Raw genomic sequence first — 19,852 nt, forward strand, 5'->3', positions numbered from 1 at the left:
CCCATTGTAAATAAGAAAATGGGAAGTATTTTTTAACACCACACTAATTATATCTTCCAACTATGACGTGACCATTCAATCATTGATTTTAAATAACTTTGCTTAGAGACTAAAATGTATTTCCAATATTTACTCTTTGTGTGTGTGAATGAGAGAGAGAGAGAGAAATGATGCTGGTATTAGTCCTTTTTTGATTATTTTATTTGCCTAACAAATTTTTGTCAACCGTTGTTGGGTATGATATCCAAAGTTTCAAAGTAATTCTTACCAAAAATGTGAGCTTGGAACATAAAGTAACTGGCAATGAAATAGAGAATATTTCGCCTCTCGGTCACTTCTATGAATGCACCACATATTAGTAGTGACCCAAGGTCATTCCTGTCTGATGTCTGTTCAATGACCTGTGTAAAATGACTTGGCAGTCTCATTGCAGCTCCGAGTATACTGGGGGTGATGCATCACAAAAAAGCCCTTACAGTTGGCTCCTTGTTGACGGTCTGAAAAAAAGGGCAAAGACTGAATGAGTATAAAAGACAGAACTAACTTCTTACCAGGATATCCCTCCAGCAGAGTATTGAAATAAGTTGGCAGGACAGCGTGAGGAAGCTTATACAGCTAACATTGTTCTGCAGCTCTTTTTGTGGATATGCAAGCTATAAAAGTCAACTCAAATAAATTATTTTTACTAGATAGTTAGGTGCCTTTAAGACTTAGTGAAACTGAAGCATTACCTACAAACTGAAGATAAATGCTTGGGTTTATGATTTTAAAAATACTGTTTTCTAGCAACAGTAGTCTTTCACATCAGAAACGCTGACAGACACAAAGGGATTAGGAGGAAGTCCATACACCATGGTGAGGGGCAGAGAGGGAATGTGATGCCTCAGCCAAATGAAGGAAAATACCACATTAACTCCATTAATAAGGTTGCAGCTCCCACGGGCCCCAGGCAGGATGAGCCCAGAGACTCCTGCTTCCTTTGGGACAGAATATTTCTTTCTGAGCAGCCATTTCACACCCACCTGCCCAGCTCCCCAAGAGTTGGGATAGTAGAGGCCATCTCCAGGCTCTCCTCTTCCATTGCTACTGTTTGTGCACTTCTCATCCCAGTCCTGTATATCCAAGGTATTTGTATAACCGACCATTACTGCACTATTTGAGTGCCTCCCAAGATTTTATGTATGTGTACCTTCTGCCAGCTAAGTTGTGAGGTATGTCCATTTGACAGATGGGGGAACTGAGACACACAGAGATGAGAGACCAGATTTTCAAAGGTATTTAGTCACGTAGAGATGCAGATATGCATCTAGTAGGCTTTTTTGAACAGCACCTAAGCAGATTCACAATGAAATTAATGGGAGTTGGATGCCTAACTTGCTTAGACACTTTTAAAAATCCCACTCGAGGTGGAGATAAGTGCAAACTATCTGTGAAAATCTTGAACAAAGTGACTTACCTAAGGCCATCCAGAAAATCTGTTGTGTAGCAGGGAATTGAAATGAGGTTCCCCAAGTCCCAAGCTAACACCCTAACCACTGGACTACTCTTCCTCTCCAGGCCATGTGCCCATTGTAAAAAGCCTCTCCCAGCTGCAGTTACAGTCAGAGTCATTCTGCCCCCAAAATGCCCTGTTGTCTCTATGCTCTGATTTCTGATAGGCAAGAAGGGTGATTGATTCTATCCACACACCTCTAATCTCTATGGTTTCAGCTAGGTTGTTCCAGCCATAGATTAGAGCAATCTAGCTGAGTCCATAGAGGCTAGTCATGTTTAAATGTACAGGGTTCCATTTCCTGTTTGTCGTCTTCTTTTGTGGGAAAGTCTGGCTCAGCACATGAGAGAGCACTTAAAATCAAGAGTCTCCTGGTGGAAAGAGTGACGGAATGGATCTGAAATGCTGTCATTGTGCCAGATCGCAGAAGAGGAAATTACGTATACATGGCTGTGCCACCACTTTCATGCCCCACCTCTGCTGTTCTGTGACCAGAGGCAATAGCATCAGAGTTGGGTTGTTACATTAAAAAAGAGACTATTGCAGAGATGCCACTAATATCATGTGTAAAAAGCTGTTTACTTACTTTAATTTGTGACATCTTTATAAAACCAAAGCAGTGTTTATTTTGCTTCATGGAGTTTGGCTGTGAAATGAACTTTCTGAAAAGGGTAAGTTAAACCAAAGGTTATGATTGAAGGCCTTTGTCTTTGAGAAACATCTCCCATGGTAACCAAAATGATGAGAGGAGAGGGGAAGAAGAGAAGAGACATTGGTATGGGAGCGCCAAAGGCATAAAGGGGTATGGTCGCTGCTTCTCCCTCCATTCCTTCTTACTGCCCGTGGTGAGAGGTGGAGCTCTCTGTTGCTCCTAAGTTTTGACTAGCCAGCCTTTGTTAAAAAAACAAACAAACAAAAAATCTTGTACTATATCTAGTTGTAGGTTAGTTTAGTTTAACGTTAATTTAGTGTAGTTAGTAAATTAGTTTAAATTGAGATTCACTATGGGGAAATCCCCAAGTTTTAAACAATGTGCCATATGCAGGGCCATGACCCCGTTAGCAATAAGCACAAAAGTGCCTAATCTGTTTAGGCGAGAGACATATGAGGAACAAATGTCCTATTTGTACCTCCTTTGAGACAAGAATGAAAAAAACAGAGGGATTTCCTCCTTAAAGTACATCTTCTCAAGAAGGCAGTAAATCCCTCTTTGGAGTACAACTCTGACCACAAGATGATGGAGAGTTCATCCATGAGGAAGGTTCTTCCGGCTGCCTGGCCATGTACATGTTGAAAGATTCTTGTGCAGCCCTTCCAGTCACTGGCCCTTCTACACTCCAGTAACAAAGAGGAAGCAGTTCAAATCCTAAACAGAGTACAGATCTTACCACCAGCAGAGATCTCAGGTTGCCTCCAGAAGGAGATCTAAGCCTTCTAGACATCGCTTATTGGCATCATCCGCAACAGTCCCTTCTTCACCAGACTTTGGTGACCACGAAGCAGTCATTTTGATAGCTCAGTAAAGGATGTCATAGGACAGTGTCTCCTGTTCTGCGTACATCCAGACCCTCCATTATGGAAGCACCTTTCTCTCTTTTACAATGCATTGATACAGATTACATCAGATAAACTGGTTATCAGCACAGTAAAGGAGGATTGTTATCTAGCTTGCCTCTCTCTCTTTCCCCAATACACCTTCACCAGACCTTTTCAGGGGCCTATCTTACAGGACTTCTTTAGATCAAGAATTAGTCTCTATTGGAATTGGGGGCAATAGAGGGAGTTCCTTCCAACACAGAAGGAAAGGCTTCTCCTGCTACTTCCTGATTCTCACAAGGAGAGATGGATTTGAGCCATTCTGATTTTAAGAAATCTGATTGAATTTATCAAAAAGATCAAATTTAGGATGGTTACTATGGTATCTATTTTCCTTTTCTTGCAGAGTGGAAATTAGTGTTTGCCAGTGACCTGCAGGATGCTTTTTGTCATGTGGAAGTTCATCCCAGGCACTGAAAATATTTTTAATTCATACTACACATTATGCACTGCTAATACACAGTGCAATTCGTCAGCCTATCCTCAGCCCCAAGAGTATTTACCAAGTGTATGTTGGTAGTAGCAGCCCATCTATGCAATTTAGGAGCTCAAATATTTCCTGACCTAAGTGATTGGCTAGTTCAGGGAGGGTCTAGGTCTCCTGTCCAAAACAGTATTCTTCTCATCAGACATCTTTTCTGTTGTCTAGGACTACAACTGAATGTACAGAATCAACATTACATCAAACATAGCGCATAAGTTTCATAGGAGCAGATATCAGTGCCACGACTGCCATGGCTTACCTCCTGATAGACAGATTCCAGTCCATAGTCTCTCTATCTGAGAGCCTCAAGTCCAACCTGAGGACAACAGTGCGTTCTTGTCTACAGTTGTTGGGACACATGACCTTCTGCATATACGTGACTTAACATGCCAGAATTCACCTCAGATGTCTGCAGGCCTGGCTTCACTTGGTATATCGTCCAAGCAGACATTTGCTGGACATACTCATTTACTTGAGTCCCTGCATTGGTGGTTAAACCCTCAGAATGTATGAAAAGGGGTTCCTTTCCTGCCACCAGACCCAACTATCATGTTGATAACAGATGTGTCCACCAGGTATTGGGGACCTGTTTTGGTCAACTTCAGGTTCAAGCCCTTTGGATGCCTCTGGCACTTTCATTCCGTATAAATGTGCAGGAGCTTTGAGCCATCGGGCCTGCGAGACGTTCATTACCATTCAGGGATCGGGTGGTTCAAGTTCTTTCTGATAATACGATTACTATGTTTTATCTGAACAAGCAGGGAGGTACAAGGTCCTCTCAGCTGTGCCAGGGAGCAATCCACTTCTTCATAAAGAAGAGTATCTTCATCTCCCAGGGATGAGGAACACTATTGTGGATTCCCTCAGTAGGAACTTAATAGATCATCACAAATGGTCAAAAAAGGGATGTTGTGCAAGGAATCTTCAGTCAATGGTGATACCCAGTAGCAGACCTCTTTGCAACCATTCTGAACACCAAATAGAAAAGATTCTCTTCCAGGTTCTCTGACAGATGCCTTTCTCGTTCCATGTCGAACTATCTGCTGTCCATGTTCCCTCCAGTACCTCTGATTCCTAGGTTGATCAGGAAGCTAAGAAAAGACAAGGCAGCCTCATAGCACAGATTTACATCAACACTCAGTACGTCCATCCATATCTCTACCTTTGGGTGAGGATCTCTTGTCTCAACACCAAGGCAAATCACAGCACCCCAACGTTCAATCTCTTTATCTAATGACATGGATGCATTCTGGCTGAGCAATGTGGAAGAGTTTGCTCCTGAGATGTCCAAGCCATTCCAGTGAACAGCAGAAAAGATTCCATGAAAGCCACTTATGCAGTAAAATGGAAAAGGTTTTTAATTTGGGCAGAATTTCATCAGTTAATAATACAGATACTACAGAAATCAGACATAGGCTAGACTACGTACTGCATAGTGTCAGTTCACTGAGAGTCCATTTAGCAGTCATTTCTGCCGTACACCCACGAGTGGACAGGGTTTTCATTTTTTTGCAGCTCTTGATATCTGGATTTTTAAAAGGTCTTACCCATGTGTACCCTTCAGTGTCCAATCCATTACCTTTTTAGTGTTGATGTGTCCCCCCTTTTAACCTTATTCCTGCCATTGCTGTCAATGAAAACAGTGGTTTTGGTGGCAGTTACCTATGTGAAGAAGGTGTCAGAGCTCCAGGCACTTCCAGCTGACCCTCCTTTCTCTCAGCTTGGCTAGTCTTATGATTTCTTCCTTCAGGTCCTGCCTATCTCTAACCTGAAATCTCTTTGCCAAAGGGTTACTTCCCCTCCCTTGTGTACAGGGTGGAATCTATTGAGCCATGTCTGTCCCAGTCCTGCAGGAGTAATTAACCGGCAGGGTTCCAATTTGTGCAAACAGAGTGAAGCAAAAGGAGCATGTTGCCACACTGTTATTGAGAGAATGCTGCTACCCAGTTAAAACTTAAAAATTAAGTTACTTTCTTTTTAAGAAGAATTATCAAATCTCACTGCCCAAAAAAGTGCCGTTGTTGAATATATGAGGCGTTTCAACACACGATTGCTATCTACATGATACTTTTATTGATTCATGATTAGTTGAAAATAGTCTGTTGGTCATTACATTTTAAAATTCATTCAGAAAGTTCAATTATTTTGATATCAGAGGTCAGTATTAAGAGCATGGTCTTACAGTATTATTTTTCTGACATCAAAACTTCAGCCTAGAGCAATAGAAAACAATACACCCTTATAGTGAAAATGTTTTCATGTCACAGTGTTTCAATTTTAGATATGAAGGGAATTGTGTGTAGAGTAGTTACATCCTTTTTAGAAGAGTCTCTAGCTGTGGCTTTGTAGAACCAGTTTCTATGTAGACTGGGCAAATGAAGTCTGACTCTTTTGAGTAGTTTAATTAGATATTTGGAATTACACAGTTTTCTAGCTAATAAAGTTAAATAAAGTTACTGTCTCTATTACTCTTTAAATGAATAAGTGTGCAGCTGATTCCCACATTGGTGCTTCATTTCACTTTGGAAAAACATGTTGTCATGTGATTTTCAGGTACTTCTTAGAGCTTTAATTTGTGTGTTTAAATCAAACCATATGTGTGCGATAGAAATAAGTCTCCCTTTTATATTAAATGTCAGGTGATTTCTTGTGCCATGTTAGCTGTAAAATGGACATTAGCTCAAGTGAGGTCTATTGAGTGGAACAAACTTTGTATTAATTTTACAGTTCTTTTCTGACTTTGACTTTATATCCAGGAGATTAGAGTTATGAGTGGAAAAATGTTCTTCTGTGGCTTATATTTTATCATGGGTAAAGCCCTACATGAATTGCAGGATGATTGTCAAAAAAATTGTGGCTGAATTGTGGCTGCCTGGGGCTGAGAGCAGGGGCTGCTGCTGCTGGCTGCCCAGGGCTGAGAGCTCGGGTTCACACTGTCAAAATTGCGGTGGAAGTATAATATTGCATAATCAGCAATATCACAAGTTAAGTGGGGCCTTAATGATGGGTTATTTTTATCAGCACAGTAAAATAATTGTATTATTTCCTTGTGACAAGGAGAGTTCTTGAATTATTTTTTTCTAAATAGGTAGGTGTTGATGGATTAGGTGAAATGGAGATGATGATTGTATTTGCACTCTTGTACAACTAGCTCCCTTGTCCCAAAGATGTCCAATCCTTGTGACACTAGACAGCTCTACTGGCAACATGCCAAGGACCCACTGGTTGCACTTAATCTATGTAGAACTTTTTAAAAATCAAAGTCAAATGCATGCAGTTGTAACTTTTGCTTGTACCTTTATCTTCCTTGATAGAAAATTAGAAATTGTTTATTATTTGAACAGTTGCACCAGAAGTTAATTATTTGTTCTTGGCCTTTTGTTGAAGATCAAGTGTATTAGACGGTTGAATACTTGATATGTTTGTCTGACTGGGAAGTATAAAATCTTTCCCTTGCAGCAGGGTGGACTCAACAATCAGTTGGCCTTTCCCGTCTCTGACCACTAAAATCCTATGATAAGTTCTGCCTTCACCCTGCCGTTTCTTGGTCAGGATAGCAGGAGACTGAGTTATATTAAGTATTTGGGCTTCACTTTGTAAACCTAAATGAAAGATTTTTTTGTATATTTGTTTGATGCTGGATTTCATATAGTATTGAAGTTGTTCCCATGATGCTCTGGTATTTGTTTTTGGTTTAGAATTGGGCTGGATATCAATTTTTCTTGAATAGTGTAACTTGTAAATATAATGAGAGGTAGGCTGTTTTGACCCATTACAGTTATAAGGCAGAATCCCCCTCTCCTGAAATTTAGGTTTGGTTTTAAAAGTCATTCTTACTGCGTTGTCACATTTATTATGCATGTCAGATATAGTCTGCAAAATAAGATAACACAAGTCTTTTAAACAATGTTAGTATTTTAAAGTGATTTGAAAACTGTTTCCTGTCTCACTGATAGCAGCTTGAAAAATAAGGCTCAGTTTGTTTTTATTTCTAAAAGGCATATTAAGAGCCTGATCCTTTGAGGCGCTAAGTATCCTCAATTCCTGGTGGCTTCACTGGAGTTTAGAATGCTTAGGACCAAATATGGTCCTAAACTCAGTGACATTGAAAGTTGGGATTTCCCAACAAGGGCAGCAAATTTAGTCTCTGAGCTTTGAAGTGTTTGATGTTGGTTTCCAGGAAGAACTCACAGCACTTAAGGTTTAAAAGCAGAACTATCAAGTTTAGAAATAACTTATACAGAAAACATTCATTCCTTATTCTCACTGTGAAATATTTTTAGCTAGAGTACCTCTGAACAAAACCCAGATAAACTTCTTTGTTCCTCAAAAATAAACACATTTTATAGGTTGTTGAGTTTTCTTTAAGACACACAAACCTGTCTCTTAGTTTTATTTGTCAGTGGCTCTATTTAGTTTTCATTACAGCAAAAACTCTTGGCAGAAAAAGGAATAAAAGGTTTTGACTAACTGTTTTGTAAGTTGTCCATTCTTATTGTATCAACATTAATTATTTTTGATAGATTTGTCCTTTAAAAATCTTGCTGCACTTTTTGACAGGTGAACTGTCTTGTATGTCAGGAGTATAATTTTTTAAAATGAAAGCTTGATTAAGTGAATGTTTGGTTATTTTTAGTCAAGGAGATATTCTCTCTTTAGGAAGGAAATGCCTTTGATAACATTGGCTTTAAAAAGATAATTTTATCTTTATTTAAAAGAGATTTGAATTTTCCATCACAAAATGAGTAAACATTCATGTACAATTTTATGACAGATACCATCTTTGTCTAATATCTAATATTAGATATTTTTCAGAAATAAAAGGTTGAAGAGAGTGCAAGCAAAATGGCCTTTAACATTTTCCATCTGAATATTCAGTGTCAAAGGGCTATGATTAAAATGTGATCTCTGATCTTATAAAGGGATTGTTCTTTCTTCCTTTTCTTTCCCTTCCTTTTTTTATGTCTGTGTTCAGACTCCTTGCTGTTGTTTATGCTAAGGTGATGACTCAAGTCATCTACATCTGTTAAAATATATTTTAAAAGAAATACTTATTAAAGAAAACCGAAAACTTAATTAATACTCTCTGTACGTAGGAATACTAGTACAGTTTTATTGTAACATATCAGACATATCATGACCTGAAATTGTCAAGTATCATTGTAAAGATAAATCCCCTAATATAAAAGTAACTGAGTCATTTAGTCTTGTGTAAAATATAAACAGTTTTGCTGAAAATATATCTGTAAGACAAAATGCTTATAAAAATGTTGCATTAATTTTAGCCCAGAAAAAAAAGGAGTAGAGGGGACTAATATTTTTTATTTGACTCCAGTTAGAGACAGACATCTAGAAGGAATGAGCTGAGGGTGCTCAACCGATGCATAGTGTACTGTGATTCAGAATCCTATTGAAGTCACAAGGAGTGTTTCCCAAGAGAGGACTGCAAGACTCGACCCTTAATCTGAGATCAGCAACGACAATAATAATAATACTTATAAATAAAAATTTATACATAATAGATTTTAAGGCCAGAGGGGCCATTAAATTGTCTTATCTGACCTCCTGTCTGTTACTGGCCATTAATTTAATCTAATTACCCTGGTATTGAGCTCATTGACTTCTGTATGACTAAAGCTCATCTTCCAAAGAGGAATCTAGTCTTGACTTGAAGTGCTCAAGACATGGAGACTCCACCACTTCCTTTGGTACCTTGTTTCAATGGTTAATCACGAAGCTCACTGTTGCCAAAAAATGGTGCCTAATTTATTATTTGAATTTGTTTGGCTTCAGCCTCAAGCCATTAGTTCTTTCTCCTCTAGATTAAAGAGTCCCTTATTACACGGTATTTTCTCCCCACAAAGTTGCTTGTACTGCGTAAACAAGTCATCTCTCAGTATTTTTTGATAAGCTAAACAGATTGAATACTTTAAGTTTCTCACTGTGAGGTATTTTCTCCAGTCCTTGAATCATTTTTGTGGCTCTTTTCTAACACCTCTTTGGTTTTTTAACATTTTTTTTCAAATGTGGTCACCAGAACTCTACACAATATTCCAGTATTAGTTTCATTAATGCAATATACAAGGTAGAATCATATAATCTTTAAAATGTCACTCTGAAAAGGTCCTTGAAACGTCATTGAACCCAGACCCCAGCGCTGAGACAGGACCAAATAAACTTCTTTACTCCTACTCACTACTTCCCTGTTTATCCACACAAGGATCATATTAGCCTTTTTTGTCACAGCATTGCACTGAGGGCTCATGCTGAGTTGCTTCACCCCCCTTGACACCTAAATCCTTTTCAGAGTTACTGCTTTCCAGGATACAGTCCCTCATTGTCTTGGACACACACAAAGACAGAGAAGGTGCAAATAATGTGGTTTAAATAGGCAGCAATTTTATTAATTTAATTCATCTGGGAACTATCCAGCAAAAATACATGTAATGCAGGCCATGATTCCTTCCTTAATCATTTCCCCCTGGTGGAGAGCTGCTGTCATCCCCCCAACCCTTCCATAGCACAACCCAGTCCATTGCTGGCAGACTACTGCCTTCTGCTCATACGAGGGTTAAGGGGCTGGGGAAAGGGAATTGTCTTCTCGCTTTACCAGACAGTAGGAGTACCAGCCCCATTCCCCACCATATTTAGGGGATACCTGCCTCTAAGTCCAGTACTAATTCCTTTTTATCAGGGAACCAGATCCCCTGTGGAATGAATACCATCACTGTACACTTGCCATGAGGAGGCACCAGCGATTAGCTTGACTACCTCCCTCCCACCCCCCAGCTGGGTACCCAGATGTACTATGTCTACACTATGAGCTAGGAGTCTGATTCCTTGCTCAGGTACACATACTCACACTAGCTCTCACTGAGCTAGCAGAAGTATAAATAGCAATGTAGCTGCAGTAGCATGGGTTGCATCAGCAGAGGCATAGCTGAGCCGTGTCAAATACATACCCACTGGTTTTAGGGAGATCTTTGTACTCAGCACGGCTCAGCTGTGCCTCTTTTGCCACTAGTAGGGCTACTGTATCTACACTGCTCTTTATACTTGTTCTAGCTCAGTGAGCGCTAGCGTGAGTATGTGTACAGAAGCAGGGGAATCACACCCTAGTTTGTAGTGTAGACGTAGCCAAAGTTAATAGTTCTCTCCCTACAACTGACCAAAAAGATGTCTACGCCCCAGTCAGCCTGTGGAGGCCTGGTGGATTCCTGCTGTGTTTTGCACTGCAGCATTTCACACCAGTTTATAGTCACCCACCTGGAAAAAGCCCAGAATTTTGCCCTAAATCTCTGTGCCCTGGTCCCAGGACTTCCATTTGCCCTGATGGAAACCCCAAACCCAACACCTACCAGTGCATTCAAATCAGCTTTCAGGGCTGATTCTGGCATCCAATCTCCCCTTCAAGAAAATGTTATTGTACTTTTTACAGAATTGCCCGACACTCAATAAAACAAAGCACAAATGCCAAAACCAGGTCAACTTTCCTTTCACAAATGATATGTATTTCATTTAGGATTTGACCCGGCAAGCTCTCCAATGCCTTTCATTGCTTTCCCAGTGAAATCAATGGAAGTTCCACAAATGGAGGAATTGCAGGATGAAGCTCTTAAAGGATAATACAAATGCACAAGTTACAATGTTTATAACTTTCTTAAAAAGAATGAGGGCCACTTTAAAGTCAGACTATAACCACAAAATAATGAGTGGAAGGAGAGGAATCGTCAGTCTAGAAAAACTTTGTACTGCATCCAATTAGCATTTTTACTGCAACATGGATTTAATATGTGCTCTTAGCATAATTAAATTCCTACATTGCTTGGTTACCACCTACCATTACAGTGTTATTAAAACAGAATTAGAATGTATTGTTCAAGAGATCAGCCTACACTCTTTACTCAAGCAAAACTTGGATCAGGCCTCAACTTCTAAACAGGGGATTTAGGATGATTAAAAACAGACACCTAATATTCTCTTGCACTTTGTTTGTTTACTTTGGTGTGTAATGTATCTGGCTTGTCCATCAGATAAATCCAAAATAAAGTGCAAAAACATTTATGAAAAATGTGCAGGGATGTAACCAAAAGAAAATATCTAATGCCTTCCTCCTAAGGATGAAATTCCAACTCCATTGAAATCCATAGGAGTTTTGCAATTAACTTCAGTGCGGCCAGGATTAACTCTTTTACTTGAAGATTTAGGAAAGAGTTTGTACCAACAAATACCTAGAGCACAATTGTTAAACCTACGAGAGTCCTGTAGCACCTTAAAGACTAACAAATTTCTGTGGGCATAAGCTTTTGTGGGCTGCAACCCATATCGTCAGATGCATGAAATGGAAATCACAGATAGGAGGTGTATATGTATACATCCAAGGGTAAGAAACATAACATGCATCTGACGAAGTGGGTTACAGCCCACGAAAGCTTATGCCTACAGAAATTTGTTAGTCTTTAAGGTGCTGCAGTACTCTTGTTGTTTTTGCTGTATACAGACTTAACACGGCTACCCCTTTTGAACTTTTCATCATTGTTAAACCTGTTGCTATAATAATATTATAATATGATTGTTGTGTTCAGTAGGTTCTGGTCAGGGCTTACAGCACAGAATATCTGACAGACTGTATATAACGAGATCTGGGAATGGATGTAAAAGTTATTTTTGTTTTCCAGCTAATTTCCTAAAGAAATCTTATTTCAATATCCTCCCATTTCTGCTGTGGTGCAGTCACTGAGATTTTTTATCTGGATGATGAAGTGTGACTATTGCATAGTTGGAAAACTACATGGCAGTAATTTTTGGAAATTTAAAATATTATGAATTACTTTGTGCAAAATACTATATAGGAGAGTCAGAAACCTACAAGTACATCCAATGCATTTTAGGGTTTGTTCCTTTTTTTTAAGGTTGTAGTGAGAAACCTGGATTGAGAAAGTTACTATAAGCCCTGTGCACACATACATTTTCTGTAAAATACATTTGACACTATGTGTAAGAGAAGTACTTGTTCTAACTACCTGTTTTTTCCTTTTATCTCAGCTTTCTAAGAAGTATGAAGTTCATGTTTGCGGAGAAGGTGGGGAATATGAAACATTCACTTTGGACTGCCCTCTGTTTAAGAAGAAAATAGTTGTGTAAGGGAATATTTTTTCACCTTCCTTAAATTTAAGTGATGGGAACATATTAACATTTAGCTTGAGGCAGCATTTGTTGGCAGGAGTAGAACATGTCCTCTAAGTTCACAAACACTCACTTTGTTTAACATTGGCAAAGTCCTCTGAAAACCTAAATCAATGCCTGACAAGACGAGGCCTTCATAGAAGGCTATAAACTTTTTAGACATTTGCACTTTCGTTTACTTGCTGATTATGGCCTGCAGTAAAACTGGTACCTACACACTGACACTTTTATCCTTTCATGAAGTGCGAATTGCCTGTAATATTTATCTTTCATTACAGCTACATTTGATAAACTGCCACATCAGTAGCCTGTGGGTTCCATTAACTCTGTCTTTTTTTCTTCTTTTTTTCAACTTTAGCGACTTAGAATGATAATGCTAAACATTTTCCATCAGTTACTAAGGGGACATTTTTTATGTAAACTTAGCTTAAATCCATCCAGTTTACTCTGAGTAGCTAACTTTTTTTGCCATAAATTGTTAAAATCTGTTTAGAGGGATATGGGAAATTTCTCCATCTTGATGCAAGTTTCTCAATACACTATGTTAAATAGCTTAGACTGCATATTTTGAGAGCGATGTTTTGACTGCTGTTTCTGTTCTTATCCAAGTAATCAGTTCCAATAAAGGAGCATCAGCATCTCTCACATATCATTTCAAATACATCAGCTCATGGAAAGTCAATATTATAGCACATATGGACATTCTTAATGCTTTGGTACAACAGGCCCATTCTTTTTTGTCTCCTAGCAATAGTCAGAAATAGAGGAAATGTGGTGAATTTACTGTGCAGTATGGGGCTAATACTATTCGTATTGAAATCAATGGCAAATTCCCATCAATTTCAGGGAATAGGAGCAGGCCTCTATGGCACTTTATTATTTTAGAGGTAAGATCTGTTTGCTACAGTGACTTCATCAAGGTCTCTCTTTTCAGCCAGACAGAATTCTGTGTTCTGATCAGCATTATATTGGCAATAGCTACACAACAGAATCATCCAGAAAAAGTGGATAGCTTTCAGTCTGCATTTGTCATATAATTTGTTAATTGACACCATACGATATATCCATGTTTGCATTGTAATTTGTTTGGCTGCTTTTCTTTCTTTCTTTCGCTTTCTTTAGCTCTTTCTTTAGAGATTAAGACCAAGACTTTCATTGGGATCGGGTGCCTAACTTCATTAACCACCTTTGAAGTCCCTGCCTAAATAAAGAAAAGAAGTCTGCAGTAAAATGATTTCATATCTCACTAGCAATGGTCAGTTATTGTTAAGGAGAAGAGAGGATTGTTATGGAGGGTCTATATTATGGTCCTTATTCTCAGGTCTGGTGGAGCTGCATTTGGCACAGAATCTAAGGGTAGTTTAGGGTGTGGGAGAAGAAAACTGTATGCCACCTTAGTGTTTCTAGTTTCTAAAGTCAACTGGGTGCAGACCAGTTCACAGTTTGCACTGATGGGGTGTGAGCTGGAAAAATGCAAGGAAAATGGCTGTGCCTTCCAGAGATACCCAGTTACATTGTGGGAATTACTGGATAAGTGAAATTTCCACCTGCTTAGCAGCACTGGAATGGTTGAAAGCAGGCAGGACGTAAATGATAATCGGGTCCCGTGCTCACCTAGAGGAAAGAATAGGATATATTGTGCACAAGTTAACCCCCCACTAATTACTGATAAAATGATTGAACTACTCAAACTCCCTATTACAGTGTTGGCACGTCCATCTTTAGGTGAGGACAAATGCCTTGAAAATTATAGCAGAAGACCTAGAGATGGACAATTTAGATTTCATAAGGATGAAATAATGTATCTTAGGCAAGTTCTATTAAATAAAATATAACTTTTTGATATTGCAGACCTATGGTCACTTAAAAGGGGGATTCACTTAAAATGTTATTTGTTAAACTTTGTGTGCTGTGGTAAAAGTTTATGGAATTTCCTTGCCATTAAAAAACAGTTACCAGTGTAAACCTCGTAACCTTTTGATTAAAAATCTATAATACACAAAATTAACATGGCACACATTAAATGGATTAAAAACTGGCTAACTAATAGGTCTCAACAAATAATTGTAAATGGGGAATCATCACTGAGCTGATGAATTTCTAGTGGGATCCCACAGGAATCAGTTCTTGGTCCTATGCTATTTAACATTTTTCTCACTGACCTGGAAGATAACATAAAATCATGACTGATGAACTTTGCAGACAATACAAAATTGGGGAGTGGAAATTATTAGGAGGACATATCACTGATAGAGACAAGCTGGATCACTTAATCTGGGCACAAGCAAATAAAATGGGCTTTAATATGAACAAAGAACAAGAACAAAGAATGTAGGTCAAGGAGGACGATATCCTTGGAAGCAGTGTACAAGTAGAAAGGTTATTTTACCTCTGTATTTAGCACTGGTGCATCGGTTGCTGGAATGCCGTGTCCAGTTCTGGTGTCCCCAATTCAAGAAGGATATTGATAAACTGTAGTAAGTTTAGAGAAGAGTCACAAAAATTATTAAAGAATTAGAAAATGTACCTTATAGTGTTAGACTCAAGGAACACAATCTGTTTTGCTTAACAAAGAGAAGGTTAAGGGATGACTTGATTACAGTCTATAAGTACCTACATGGGGAACAAATATTTTATAATGCGCCCTTCAGTCAGGCAGACAAAGTTGTAACAAAATCTAACGGCTAGAAGTTGAAAATAGACAAATTCAGATGGGCAATAAGGCGTAAAAGTTTTAACAGTGAGGGTAATTATCTATTAGAACAATTTAACAGGGGTCATCGTGGATTCTTTATCACTGACAATTTTAAAATCAAAATTGGATGGATTTTTTTTTAAAAAGTATGTTCTAGGAATTTTTTGGGGGAGATACTGTGTCCTGTGTTATACAGGAGGTCAGATTAGATCATAGTTTCTCAACCTGTGGTACGCGTACCCATGGGGTATGCGAGACAGAGGCAGGGGGTACCCGTGGAAAAATAGAGTGAAGGGGAGACAGGTGGCAGCTGCTGACTTCTGGGGAAGCCAGGTGGCAGCAGCCCACTTCCCACCTGATCCCAGCTCCCAGCTGGGAGGTGTGTGGCAGCCCTGGGCTTCTTGGGGAGGCGGGCGCTTCCCACCCTGTCACAGCTCCCAGTTGGGAGGCGGGCAGCAGCCGCTACAGTCCTGGGAAGCCAGGCTGCAGCTGCCTGCTTCCCACCTGGTCCCAGCTGAGAGGCAGGTGGCAGCCGCCAGCTTTTGGGGAAGGTGTGTGGCAGCTTCCCACTTCCTGCCCGGTCACAGCTCCCAGCTGGGAGGCAGGCAGCAGCCGCTACCTTCTGGGGCAGGTGGACAGCAGCCCCCCGCTTCCTGCTGGGTCCCAGCTCCCTGGTGGCAGCCTGGTGGCAGCCTCCTGCGTCTCATGAGCTGCTCTCACAGCTAGGTGGCAGCCACCCACGTCCCAGCTCTGAGCTGAGGGACAGCATCCAGCACCCCGGCTTGAAGACGGGCAGCAGCCGCCTGCCCACATCCCTGGGTCCCAGCTGGCGTGGAAGCCTCCTCTGCCCCACCTCGGATTGGGTGGTAGTTGCCCACCTCCTGGGCTGGCAGCCAGGCAGCAGCTGCCTGCAGCTTGCCTCATGGCAGCCCCCCTCCCTGGCTCAAAGCCCAGTGCCCAGAAAACTTGTCAATTTCACTGCTCAATTTCACTGCTCTAGCTGAGCAGTGAAATTGACAACTATGACAGCCTCAGATTTCACCAGTTACCCTCTTTTCCTGTTTCTCTCTCTCTCTCCCTTCTTCCCTGTCTCTTTCTCAAATCTATGGCAAAAAATTTGGAGCGGCGCTTTATATTCCCCAGCATTGGCATGCCGCTTAAAGCCTCCTAGCTTTGGCCAACATCACCTCTAGCCCAGGTACATACTTGAGTTGCGCACCCCTGGTGTAAAAGTAGTAACCCTACTCATACTAGGGATCTAACATCTGTCATATCCTGGCCTTATTATTCAGCCCTTCTTCCAACATATGGCTCACATTAGTCTGTAAATATAAAATCCCATGGAAAATTCAGTGTTGGGGTACTTATTAAAATTTTCAGAAGTTAGGGGGTACTTGCTACTTAAAAGCTTGAGAAACACTGGATAGATTACCACAGTGGTCCCTCTGGTCTTGGAATCTATGCATCTGTGAATCTTTTTTGGCATTTTTAGAGGTCCTTGGCTGTTTTGATAGATACTCCAGAGACTTGAAGTAAGCTATTCCACTCACTAAGGTGGTATAGTTTCTAGGGGTGTAGATTGCCAGAGCTGAAATATATTTCATCTCAGTAAAATTTTGAAGCTCAGATAGTTAAACAGGTACCTCTGAGGACTTTCAAAGTCACAAAAATCCAATGCACTAAACTACTCCAATTCTTCTCTCTAAAAAAAGCTTTGGCTACTTGAAATGTAGATCCCAGCAGAAAACACTGAAGATGAGTCTTTCCTACAAAACATGGAAAGAGAAAATGTAACTCACCTATTATAGTAAATTGACTCCTGGGTAGTATTTTTCCTGAATGATGTTTTTATCGTACGTGTAATGTCTGACAAAATGCATTTCCTCAGATTTCTCTCTGAATAGAAAGGCAATCTGCTAGATTTGTGGATAAGAGAAAATTGCCAATAGTGATGCTTGCCTTATTATGGAATGATGGCAGTCTAGTTAAGACTATGTGACTAGTTTTCCCTTACAAGAGCAGATTTTATTCCTACCCTTCCCGCCCCCCTCCTACCCCAAGCTTGCTTTGAAAATATTGCTTACTGCTGAAATTTCTTACGTGTCCTCTCATGTGAGAGGAGAATTTATGGGGGACATGCCAAGTGAATTGAATTAAACATCTGAAGATGTACAAGTTTAAAAATAAACAAGAAAAGATGAAAAAGAGAAAAGATGAACTTGTAGCCAAAACAGGAGTGAGAGTCAGGAGATCTGGTTCTATTCAGCTTTGCTGGAGTGTATTATAATTTGTTCATCAAATCACCCAGACTTTCTGCTATTTCAGAGGTGCTGAGCACTTGTAGTTCCCATGGAAGTCAATGACAGCTGTGGATGGCCAGCACTTCTGAAAAATAAACTTTAACTTTTAAGTGAAGCACCCAAACAACCTTAACTCTGTCCTACAGTAATACCATGCAATAACCATACGAGTATGTTTGAAGCATATTAGTGTCTGTGTTCCCTGATTAGATTAAACTGTTTGTTTTTAGATACAATAGATTGTTCCATTTTCTTTTTTTGTCGTGGTATCACTACTGGGCAGTGGTAGGATTATTTGAGTGCCATAACTGCATTTTTGTAACTTAGCATATTTGGAACGCTTTGAAATTTAACCTTAACTCTGAATGTTCTGGGTTTATGCCATTTGGTTTTGAGATGATAACAGCATCCCTGGAATGTTTTTATCATCTTTAAGTTATTTATATATACATCCCCAAATTTATCTCACTCCTGTCCTGACTCTCCTCAAATTCACCCGCACCCGAATTAGCCAGACTTCAACAACTGCCATGAACTATCATTTCTCTATTTTCTTTGTTCATACGTACTATACCTACCCTATTCTCCTTTCTGGGTGTCTGAGATCGCCTCTTCTACTGCAGTGTTTCTCAGCCTTTTCATTGCCTCAACCTATGTATTGCCTAATATAGTAAAAAAAAACCCCAACAACTATAGAACATCCTCTATCTCTCCTTCCTTCCTTCCTTCCTCATTTCTAAGTAAGAAATGTATTTATTCCTAAAAAGAAACAGTCTTCCTCAATTATTTTCTGAAAATTAATCAATAAACAAAAATATTTATCAAGAATATCATCAGTAAATCCTCTTGCATTTTTACAATCCATGTCTTATTGTATGTTCTTATTCATGCAGGCATAAGTTTCCAAAGATCGTTTTTCATCCATTTCCACTTCCTGCTTTGCATGAGAACAGAATTCACAATGAAGAATAAAGATAATTATTTGTTCTAATACAGGAATATTTTTATTGTCTTCATTTAATAACTATATGCAGTCAAGCCACAGATTTCATTATCAAGAATTTCTTAGTCACCCTGATTAAAAATGCATTAGCATTCATACACTAAAGCTATCCATTGGTATTGTTATCATCTTAGGCGTTTTTAATGATCAATTCCAAACCGTGTTTATAAAGGAAAATGATATTTTTAACTGAACTCTTTAAGGAAATCATTAAAGTCTGACAAGATGCTTTCAAATATTTCCAGTTTGGTTGGCATTATTTAAAAGGGTGTGTTAGCTCTGAATCCCCATTAAATTGTATTTAGGACTTAGGACTTGTCTACACGAACAATTAGATCGCTTCGAGCTAATTTCATTTCAAAGAGGACCTAGATCAGGGCACTCTCATGAACTGTTAATGGGCATCAGCAGCATATGGACAGTTAGACCGTGCCAGGCTAGTGTGGGGGTAGAGTCACACCCCAGTTTCTCGTTAACTGATTGTTCATGTAGAGAAACCCCTTATTTCAAGTATGCTTCTCCTCTGAAAAATCATTATGTAAAAATGGAATCTTGGGGTTTCATGTTTATTCTCTCTCAGAGACTCAATATAAAATTTGCTCAGGTGTCAAGTAAATGAGAGGTTTTCTCATTGCCAGCCGCACAAATCGAGCCTGGGATCTGAATAGCAAGGTGGGGTCTTTTACAATTTAGCAATACCAGTGAGACTTAGAGTTGTTAATTCTGTTGATGTGCAAACAAATATATCACCCATATCTCTCTCCTTGTATTGTTTCTTCAGAGCCAGGTATAATTCTTTGAAGTATTGATAGTAGAAACTTATTTTAGTTAGCGAAGTAGAAAATGAGAGTCTGAATACAAAGCAAAGTAGGTATCTTCTATAAAAAGATACCATTTTTGAAGTCACTTTTTGTCCATTACCATTCTTTAATGTTTTCCAAAGAGACCTCTGTCAGGAGTACGAAAATTGTGAACTCTTGCGAACAAAGCAGTTGTAAAATTCACCAGTGGATTTTCAACTTAAATCTGCCTGCTCCCATTGTTGCTATTTCTAATCTATGCTGAATGTCATCCTGATAACAATAAACCAGATCGT

At 39.4% G+C, this 19,852-nt stretch overlaps 1 protein-coding gene across 4 annotated transcripts in view; it reads left to right on the forward strand.

Annotated features, from left to right (window-relative positions):
- The window catches only part of DPH6 (diphthamine biosynthesis 6), a 352,580-nt gene that overhangs the window by 111,906 nt on the left and 220,822 nt on the right, over positions 1 to 19,852 (forward strand). For all 4 annotated transcript variants that reach the window (XM_067558060.1, XM_067558063.1, XM_067558064.1 and 1 more), the window contains exon 7: positions 12,618 to 12,712. In XM_067558060.1, the coding sequence (XP_067414161.1) occupies positions 12,618 to 12,712 (95 nt within the window). The remainder of the gene's footprint in view (positions 1 to 12,617; positions 12,713 to 19,852) is intronic.

This window comes from Emydura macquarii, unplaced genomic scaffold, assembly GCF_026122565.2.
Source record: "Emydura macquarii macquarii isolate MOO-44397 ecotype Brisbane River unplaced genomic scaffold, CSIRO-AGI_Emac_v2 contig_1876, whole genome shotgun sequence".
Taxonomy (NCBI): Eukaryota; Metazoa; Chordata; order Testudines; family Chelidae; genus Emydura; species Emydura macquarii.